Source organism: Bison bison, unplaced genomic scaffold (assembly GCF_000754665.1).
Source record: "Bison bison bison isolate TAMUID 2011002044 unplaced genomic scaffold, Bison_UMD1.0 scf7180017864298, whole genome shotgun sequence".
NCBI classification, from domain to species: Eukaryota; Metazoa; Chordata; class Mammalia; order Artiodactyla; family Bovidae; genus Bison; species Bison bison.
In genome coordinates, this window is record NW_011494870.1 from 2,472,110 (window position 1) to 2,482,122 (window position 10,013).

Sequence of the window (10,013 nt, forward strand, 5' to 3'; positions counted from 1 at the left end):
ATGTGTATGTATGTATTTCTCTGGCTTCCTGCACCTGTTACTTCTAGCCCTGTATTTTCGTGATTTGTTGGACATTTCAGCTAGGCATCTTGAGCGTGTATTACTTGCAGTACAAATTTATTACATTCACAAAGTGCTTCCCCAGGTTTACCTGGTTTTCAGAGTACTCTGTTCCTTGTTCCCGTATGCTCAGAACCTGTCATTATTGGCTTCTTCCTCACTTCTCTTCAGTTAAGTCCTATAGAATTTTATATCCACTGTTACTTCTAGTGTGTCATCCTTTTCCTGACCTGGTTCAAGTACCCCGTTGCCTCTCATTTAGATTATTGGATTAATTATCATCCAATAATTATTGGATTAATAATAATTTTGGATTAATAAATATTGGAAAAATTATTGGCTTAATTATTATCTAGATTAATAATTGTCTTATTCCTCCTATCTGTTGTACTTCTTGCTACCAAATTTATTCTGAGTGGCTTTGCTCCTCCTCCTACAAGCATTCTTCAGTAAAATCTATTTGTGAAATTCTCAGGCTAACCTGTACATAGTATGTGTGTGTATGTATGTGTGTGTGAGAGAGAGAGAGTTACTTTATCAAGCTAGCTCCTTCGCCACTTAACTGTGTTGGGGGTCATTGCTGAATTAGTGAATTCCTGAATTAAAACCAATCCAGGACTTCTCAAAAATCATTTCACCTCATACTTTTACAGCTGTTCCCTCCAACCTGGAAGGGTTTTTCCATCTTCCTCCCTCTTTGGTGAAGTCCTTCCATTCTCTAAAATCCATCCCAGTACCATGTCTTTCATGAAACATAGGTTTATTTTTGCTTTTTGAACCACGACAGAACTTCATTCTTCCATCTTGCACCTGGTATTGTAACCCCTTTTATACTTTTCTCATCATACTTCCTAGATTATAAGCCACTTACGGACAAGGCCAACATCTTACCTGATTTTGTATCTCGGCATGACATCTGTATCAGAATATGTGAATAAGGAGTATTGATGCATTTAATTAGAGAAAAGAATAGATTTTCAAGCCTGCACCTCTCTCATTTCTAGGAAGGTTGGCTTTCATTACACATTCCAGTGCTCTTTGCTAGCTACACATCAGAGTTTGTTGAAATCTGATAAGTATGTACTAGAGCTTTCTTTTTTCCAGTCTTAAGTATCATTTATATATGTGTATTTATTTATACGTTATATATATATTTTAATAGTAAACAGAGGGCTACATTATACCCTTAATGCAAGTAGACTCTTGAAATTCTTAATTCAGGGAGTTCCAGGAACATAGTAGGAGCTCACAGAGAGGTTGGGGAATGTTAAGAATGTCATGTTGAAAAACCTCGAAAGAAATTATGTGCCTGGTTTCTTAACTATTTAAATTCTCAAGGCTCTTTAAAAATCATTAGTTATTCTAGAGGGGAGTGAAGGGATATCTTTTCAAGGAAATGATCATTAAGAATGTATAACATCATCTCTAAACTTGGAATAATCTTTTCTTTAAGATTTACTTAATGACCTCTTAATTGCTAAATCCATTAGCCTTTGTCTCCCCTCAGAATTTCACAGCCTTCCCCTCCTTGCCTGAAGTGACACCTGGCTCTCTGCTGAGGAGACTCTCCACCTGCAGCTCTCCATGGGCTGCCCTTTCATTTACTTCACGTCAGTCATCCTCAGAGCCAATGGCAGGCTTATAAAGGCTGTGCCGCCCTCCCCACCTCCTGTTCCATTCCAGTGTCTTCCAGAACTAAACTCATTCTGCCTTCATGTGAAAACCCATCCCATCTCAAATGTGTGCCTGAGTCTCCACCCCCTCTTCTGCCTTGTTGGGAGAGTTCTCAGGTAATTTAAGACTTTATACTTGGCTTGGGGGCTTCCTCCACGCAGAGGCTGCCGTCATCCTGGATGTCCGTGGTATGCAAGATCAGCCCTTTCATAACCTCATCTCAGGGCTTGGACCACGTCGTCTCTAATGAACTTCTGTCCTCTTCAATATCATTTATCTACTTAATAGACCCCAGGGAAGACCTTGTCATCACTCTCCACTGTGTCACCTTCATGAGCCCCACATGCCATCGAGAATAGCATTCTCTGCCTCTACGCAGCCACAGAAATCTTTGGAATTACAAATCTGTTCCCAGCTTTCTTACTGTCTCTCAAGCCTAGGCTACCAGCTTCTCCCCTAGATTGCCACATTAGTACCCTGACTAGTTTTCCTTCTTCCATTCTATAGTCCATTCTCATCCAACAACTAGAACGATCATTTGAAAACATGAACTGAATTGCATCACTCCCTGCCCTACACAGAAGTCTCCAGTGACTTCCCGTTCTGCTCAGAATAACAGCCCACACTCACAACACAGCCTCTAGGCCTTTTTAACATGGGTCCTGCCTATTCCTCCATCTTCTCACTCTCCAGTGAGTGCTCGCTTGCCTCCTCACATGGCTCCTCTTCTAGAACTTCAGATTTGCTGTTCCCATCCTGGCACACTCTCCTCGAGGCCCTCTATATGTGAGACTGTGTCCTGCCTTCAGGCCTCAGCTTGTATACCGTCTCAGACCTCACTGTGCACTTTTAGTCTCTCTTATCTGAAACCTTGTGTGTGTGTGTGTGTGTGTGTGTGTGTGAGAAAGAGAACTGCTGTCTGAGATTATTTATTTATCTGCTTATATATTATCTCTCTTCCCTTCTAGGATGTAGGCTCTGGAGATAGGGACTTTGCCTATGTTGTTCACCTCTGATTCCCCACCATCTGATGGTACTTGGCACATATTTGGCATTTATTTAGTAACTATTTTCTGACTGAGTAATGTAAACATTCTGCCTCACTCTGGCCTTTAGTTGACCATCCTTTCCCTCCTCATACTATCTTCCTTTCTTGGCCAAGGTAATTTAATACCTGCTCTTTATATTGCAGCCCAGTTGCCCCAAATGGGGCAATTTTCCCTGTTCTGTCAAATTCTCCATTGTTCATAGCACTGACCATATGACAGCTTTATTTATGTAAGTATCTCACTGATGCACCAGTGTATCAGCCCTTCAGCCCATCTGCCAACTACCCCAGAACCCAAAATGTCATTTTAGGAGAACAGGGGATATGTGAGGTTTTTTTCTCTTTGTTGCATTAAGTGCATCACGCACTGGGATACCCGAGAAATACATTATTGACCATCTGTGCCCCCTTTGCACGTTATCATGTCTCCTGATTTTCTTTCTCTCTGACTGCTCTTGCTGGGGTCCCCTAAATGTTGTAAGCATTTTCTTAAGTTCTGTATCTAGTCTGCTCATTGCATAATCTGCCCCAGATTTATCTTTTTCTGCTCCTTTAGCTTCAGCTCTCGCCACTTTGTGGATGAGCACACAGTGATCTTTCTGACCTAACCTCTCTTCTGAATCACAGTGCTCAACTTCCGGTTGAGATGTTTGATTCCTCACCTGCCCTCAAGTTGAAGAAAACCATACTGTTTACCTCCCCACATATCTCCCCTTTGGTTATGCCTCCCTGTCACCCTCACTAATGTGTATTGTAGCCTCACTAGTCACTTGGTTCCAAGCCTGAGCACCCTTCTCAGCATCTCTCTCTCCAGGCCACACATCCAACACATCTCTGAGTCCTGCTGCTTTGACCAAAGAAATGTCTTCCTTGGTTTCCCAGCTTCCCACCACTTCTGCCCTCAGCAGTCTGACATCCTGCTTCTCTTCCATATCCTAGTTCTCAGTGTAGTCTACAGAGCAAGAGAAAGCCCTCTGCCCTCTGTCCCCAAATCTTCCACAGCTTTGTCCTTTCTGGGGACTTTCAAGATGTTGTTGATGGTATCCTCTCAGTAATGGGTCAGATTTAGATGCGTGTGGCTATTCTGTAGACTTGTGCACCAAAAGTCTAGAACTAGAAAACTGTTTTGATTTTAAAACTTCCTGAAAGGTCTAGGCTCCTATCCTTTGTCTACCCATAAATGCTTTTCCTTGGTATGTCTTTCATAAACTCCTTCCCGTAAACAGAGCACATTCTAAAGCTCGATGCCAAGGAACATGACATCATTTCCAAAGTGGGCTGCTGCCCATGACGTTCCCCGAGACAGGCCCTGCTCCCTCCTGCTCACTGCCAACATCTCGCGCCTCCTGGAACCCAACTGGCATCATAACAGTCTCACTTGTCATCTGTTCCCTGAATTCAGTGCCTTAAGAATAGAGGTGTCTATTGAGGGAGGTGCTTGAACTTAAGTGAACCAAATGCTTTTACAACTAGAGGGTTTTCCCTGGAAATGACTTGGAAATGGAGCTGCTGATAGGCACTAACAGGTGGGCCTCTGGGGCAGTCACATGGGAGGCTTTTTTAGATTCTGATTCCATTGGGAATTATTGGGATTTGTTATTGTCAGGTCTGATGGAACTTTATCCAAAAGTTTTTATTCTTTTTGGTGGCTCATATGCCATTTCACCATGTAGGCTTAAAGCATTGTCATGCCTTAAAACTTCATAATTTTAGCTTCTGATTTTCATTAGTAAGTCATTTGATTGGAGTGAGGTGATCTATAGGTTAAAATCATATCACAGGCTTCTGAATCACCTGAATTACAAGGCAATCTCAGTTTGCAAAGTGACTGGAGGTGTAGATAGTATACTGGGTATTGGTAATCTTATTTAATTCTCTGAGAAGTATAGGTAGCATTCACTCCATTTTAAAGATAGAGACTGTGTCATTACTGATATCATACGGCAGGTAGCGAAGAGCTGACCTGATATTTGATCAGAGACTTAGCTCTATGGCTCTGAAAGTTAAGTTCTTTCCACTATATTCAGTAAATTTGACCTATTTGCAAATCTTAAGTAGCACTGAAAATGTTTTATTTTTCATCTCATTACAGTGATCAGTTAAGTAACATTTTTCACATTCTCCTTTTTCCTGTCTTGTCTCCTTCCCACTGTCTTAGGGCATACTCCTTCCACGTTACTGCAGATGGTCAGATGCAGCCTGTCCCCTTCCCCCCGGACGCTCTTATCGGCCCCGGCATTCCTCGACACGCTCGCCAGATCAACACCCTAAACCATGGGGAGGTGGTGTGTGCGGTGACCATCAGCAACCCCACGCGACATGTGTACACGGGTGGGAAGGGCTGCGTCAAGGTCTGGGACATCAGCCACCCTGGCAACAAGAGCCCCGTCTCTCAGCTCGACTGTCTGGTGAGTGGACATGAATAAACATGTTTTAAGCCTTCATTCACAAAATAGGCTGGATGTACCGACAGCACGCAGATTGATTCCAAGTGGGTGGCTATCTTCAGTGGTTTTTAACTTGGCCGCTGTCTTCTTTCAGTTACTCAGGGTAGATTCATCTGGTTCTTCACATGTGGCATGCACTCCAGTACAGTTTTCATTCACCCTGCCCAGTTCCCGGGAGCAGGCAGTTTACTCGTCTTCCTGTCTGATTAAAACAGTTAAAGAAAACTAAGACAGGACTTCCTTGGAAGTCCAGTGGTTAGGACTCTGCCGTAGAGGGATGGGTTCAGACCCTGGTTGGAGAACTAAAATTCCATAATGCCACTTGGCGGTAGCCAAAAAAAAAAAAAAATACTAAGAGCCCATGGTGGTTTCTGTGAGAGTGCACCCAAGTATCAAAATCTGTCACTTCTGAAGACAAGTAACTTAATACTTTGTGTGATAAACATTAGCTACCCCCTTATCTGTCTCATGGGTATTTGTCCTTCAGTTAAGAAATTTCAGTTTGATTTTCTTCCTTGGATAAACAGGAGAATTTTTGCAGCAGCGCAGAGCTAGATCAGTTTACCATAGTTACACAAGACTCCCGTAACCTCATGAGCTGAGGACTTGTCTTTTTCCTGTCACTTAACACACCTTGATCAAGCCTTTCCTCTGTTTGGGTCTGCTTAATCAAGCCCACAATGTCCCTTGGCCAGGTAATGCAGGGCCTGGCGATCGGAAGGGACTGCAAGGTGTCTTAAGTCCTTGGCACTTTCTTGGAGGCAGAGAAGCAGGGCCTTTCAGCAGCCAGATCACTGTACCCAGTTCCCAGGCCTGGCTGCTCCAGGGTGGTGAGGGCTGCTGAATCTGTGGGTGCAAATGACTCTGGCAGCTGGTTGACTTGCTGATGGTGGGAGTGGGTCTAGATCTTTGTATTTTCATGCTAATTAAGATTAAATATCTCAGTACTAAATTTTGTAGATCAAGTTTAAGTACTTCCTTAATTTCATGTAATTTGCTAGCATTAATCCACTTTATCATTGTCATAAGTGAAAATGGCTCATTAAAGCCAGGAGGGAACACAATACTTTTATGGATTTCTGCTCTCATGTTAATGCTGTTTTCCTTTCCTCATGAGTAACCTCTTGATGGGTTTTGTCTCTACAGAACAGGGATAACTACATCCGTTCCTGCCGATTGCTCCCTGATGGTCGTACCCTAATTGTGGGAGGGGAAGCCAGTACGCTGTCCATCTGGGACCTGGCAGCTCCCACCCCACGCATCAAGGCAGAGCTGACGTCCTCAGCCCCCGCCTGCTACGCCCTGGCCATCAGCCCGGACTCCAAGGTCTGCTTCTCGTGCTGCAGCGACGGCAACATCGCTGTGTGGGACCTGCACAACCAGACGCTGGTGAGGTGGGTCAGCAGGATCCCTCGCCAGGGCCGAGGACTTAACTGTGCTGTGTGTGTGTGTGTATTTTCAGAAAGATGAAATACAACTATCTTACTCAAAATTGTTAAGAGGAGAGAGCCATTTTAAGATACCGTAAAATCTTGTTTTCTGTACCATTTGAACTTTATTGGATAAGGGCTTCTTGTTTCTTTTTTTTGAATTATACTAAGCACATCCAATTCACATTTTAAAATACGATGTCGGTTTTACATAATTAATACATGTAAGGTGTCCATGAGCTCATTAGACACCTATAATTTGCCATCTGTGCTACAAACCATCCTTGTTGATAGACACTCATTGAGAAGGTTCACCATGTGTGGCTGTCTCCTTGGTGCCATGTGTATCTGACACAGTCTTTCTTTTTGACAAATAATCATTGAGCTTCTACCCTGGGCCCAGGCGTTGTGTCCGGTGTACCTCACCCTGAAACTGTGTAGATAATCTGTAGTCCCATTTTTCAGGACGAATAGAAGTAATTGTATTTGTGTAGAAATGAGGTGATAAAGGATTGGCATTGATAGGAAAAGCCCTAAAGCACATGTGATCTTCAGGTGTCGACACCTGAGAGAGCAGGAGACAAGAGGCGTGAACTGCTAAAGGTTTTTGCAGAGATTGTAATGGAGCCCAGTGACAGGGTGAAGGAAAAGAGACCCCTGCTGTCCATCTGTAACTTATTTTGCAGGATGCAACTCTGAATGATTCTAAAAACAAAGTAAAAAAATAAATAAATAAAAACAAAGTAGTTATTACTTTTTCCCCTTTAGGGTAAGGCTGTTATGAGGAACTGCTTCTAATCCCCACCCCAGCACCCGTTTCTTACACATTTTATATGCTCCTGGGGCAGCCTCCTATGTTGCATTGTTGCTCAATGGCAGAATTTGTCCTGCCCCTTCCTATGCCCCTCCCCAAAGCTTTCAGAAGGGAAAGATCTCCTACATATTCCCACCTTCTCTCCTTCCTTCCTGTCCCAAGGATAGAGTAGGTCTCAGATCATATCTTTGATTAATTCATATTTATGTAGCTGTGTTCTCTTGTTTCAGATGGATATCTTTTTCCTATCAGTTATTTCAGTCATGTTTTAGCATATGAGTAATTTGAAGAGTACTTCCTAAGTTTTCATAAATAAAAAGTGCAAGAGATTCAGCATCTCAATTAAACTTTAATCTCTCTACATACATGCTTTGTTATTATTTTGAATAATAGAACACCTAATAAACCGAAAGGAAATATACCAAGCAGGCCTGCAATGAAACTGATGACTAAGGAATTTTAAACTGAGTTCACCTAAAAACTTAAAAAGTTCAAGGACTTTTCTCCATGTTGGCATCTTCAGGCAATTCCAGGGCCACACGGACGGGGCCAGCTGTATTGACATCTCTAACGATGGCACCAAGCTCTGGACGGGCGGCTTGGACAACACGGTCCGGTCCTGGGACCTTCGTGAGGGGCGGCAGCTGCAGCAGCACGACTTCACCTCCCAGGTGTGTGCTCGAGCATGTGCCATCTTAGAGACTGGGTTGTGTGAGATATATGAGAGACTTGAGCAGCTATTCGTTTACCATGTGACACGAGTGGTAAAGAACCCACCTGCTGATGCAAGAGACATAAGAGATGCGGATTCGATCCCTGGTTGGGAAGATCCCCTGGAGGGAGGACATGGCAAACCCACTCCAGTATTTTTGCCTGGAAAATCCAATGGACAGAGGAGCCTGGTGGACCACAGTCCATAGGGTTGCAAAGAATCGGACACGACTGAAGTGACTTAGCACACACATATGACTTTGTGAGATATATCAGAGACTTCAACAGCAATTCCTTTACCATGTGACAGTCACTTTTGACGCTGAATTAGTTAAGAAAAATTTTATTATTGTCAAAGTACAATGGTATATATTTTATTGACAGATTTTTTTAAAAATTTCATTTATTACAAGCTTTTTGCAAACTTTTATTTCAATAACCATTACTCTGTAGACCTTTGAATTTCTCACAATTGATTAGTAAGTTAGATTGTGGACATCTGACTCATTACTTGGGGTTACACACTTGCCTTTGATTTCTTCCTGCACAGTTAACATTGTCTTGATATCTTTCACCATTTAAGTAGTATCCCCAGAGGAAGCAGTGCCTCGCCTCCCTGTTAAAGGAAGTACATCCTCTGTAGCCACCATCGTCACCTGTTTCCATTCTAGATCTTTTCTCTGGGCTACTGCCCGACCGGAGAGTGGCTGGCTGTGGGGATGGAAAACAGCAACGTGGAGGTGTTGCATGTCACCAAGCCCGACAAGTACCAGCTCCACCTGCACGAGAGCTGCGTGCTGTCGCTCAAGTTTGCCCACTGTGGTAAGCAAGCCCCCGTGTCCACCATCTGCCCTTCTACCTTCCTGCTGCTTCGTTTCAAGTCTGGTCTTCAGTTCATGGATGTATCCCTTCTCAGAATTCTGTTCCTTTCTCACACATACCTACTTCCCTAATACTATGTCATTTTCTGGTATCTGTCTACTTCATCCCTGTCCTAAGTATAAATAACTCATTTATATAATGTGAGAGGGCTTTATCTTGCCAGTGAAAAGAAACTCTTACTTGTTTCAGATGAGGTAAGTTTTCTGTGTATCATTGAAGCTCTGTAACACAAATATTGGGACTCTGACAAAGTAATAGACACTGCCTTTTTTGAAACCCTGTTTCTTTAGGCAAATGGTTTGTCAGCACGGGAAAGGACAACCTTCTGAATGCTTGGAGAACACCTTATGGGGCCAGTATATTCCAGGTAACGCTTCGCATGTATAGCCTTCACTCCCAGTGTGCTCACCGCATGGTGCTTGGTGCTGTGTGGTTCTCTCTCCTGTTTACATGTTAGAATAGAAGTTTCATGTCTTCTCTGAAATTTTATGTTTTGCACTGTGGCTTTTAAAAATTTTGTGTAAAATTTGAGCATTTTGCTTGAATACTAATTAGCATGTTATCAATATTTCTGTCCCCTCTACCCCAAAAAGAGTGCTAAAATTTATTAGGAAACTAATAAATTTGGACTAATTTTATAAACTTTTATTCTTATTAACTCAGTAGTACTTTGTGTAGTTTGTGGGATTATTTGTAGGAGAACTGGATTGTTGGCAGGATACACACGTACAAGCCTCATCTCTCTTGCTAGTATGTGAAAATTTCATAAGCAAGTCAAAGATTACCTTTTTAACCTTATGTATTTGGGATGCTCTTTCCTAGGTGGTTTTAGGAATAGCATAATATATTTGCAGCCTTCTTAACCACATGGTATTAAGTCATCACAGAGGAGATTAATTAATTTGAATCTAAAACTGCATATATTGAGTGAAAGTACTGTGTAAGAT

At 42.6% G+C, this 10,013-nt stretch overlaps 1 protein-coding gene across 6 annotated transcripts in view; it reads left to right on the top strand.

The window, feature by feature from the left end:
* Positions 1–10,013, top strand: part of TLE4 (transducin-like enhancer of split 4) — a 154,100-nt gene that overhangs the window by 140,504 nt on the left and 3,583 nt on the right. For all 6 annotated transcript variants that reach the window (XM_010851142.1, XM_010851144.1, XM_010851143.1 and 3 more), the window contains 5 exons: positions 4,941–5,190; positions 6,376–6,623; positions 7,997–8,144; positions 8,856–9,006; positions 9,357–9,433. In XM_010851142.1, the coding sequence (XP_010849444.1) occupies positions 4,941–5,190; positions 6,376–6,623; positions 7,997–8,144; positions 8,856–9,006; positions 9,357–9,433 (874 nt within the window). The remainder of the gene's footprint in view (positions 1–4,940; positions 5,191–6,375; positions 6,624–7,996; positions 8,145–8,855; positions 9,007–9,356; positions 9,434–10,013) is intronic.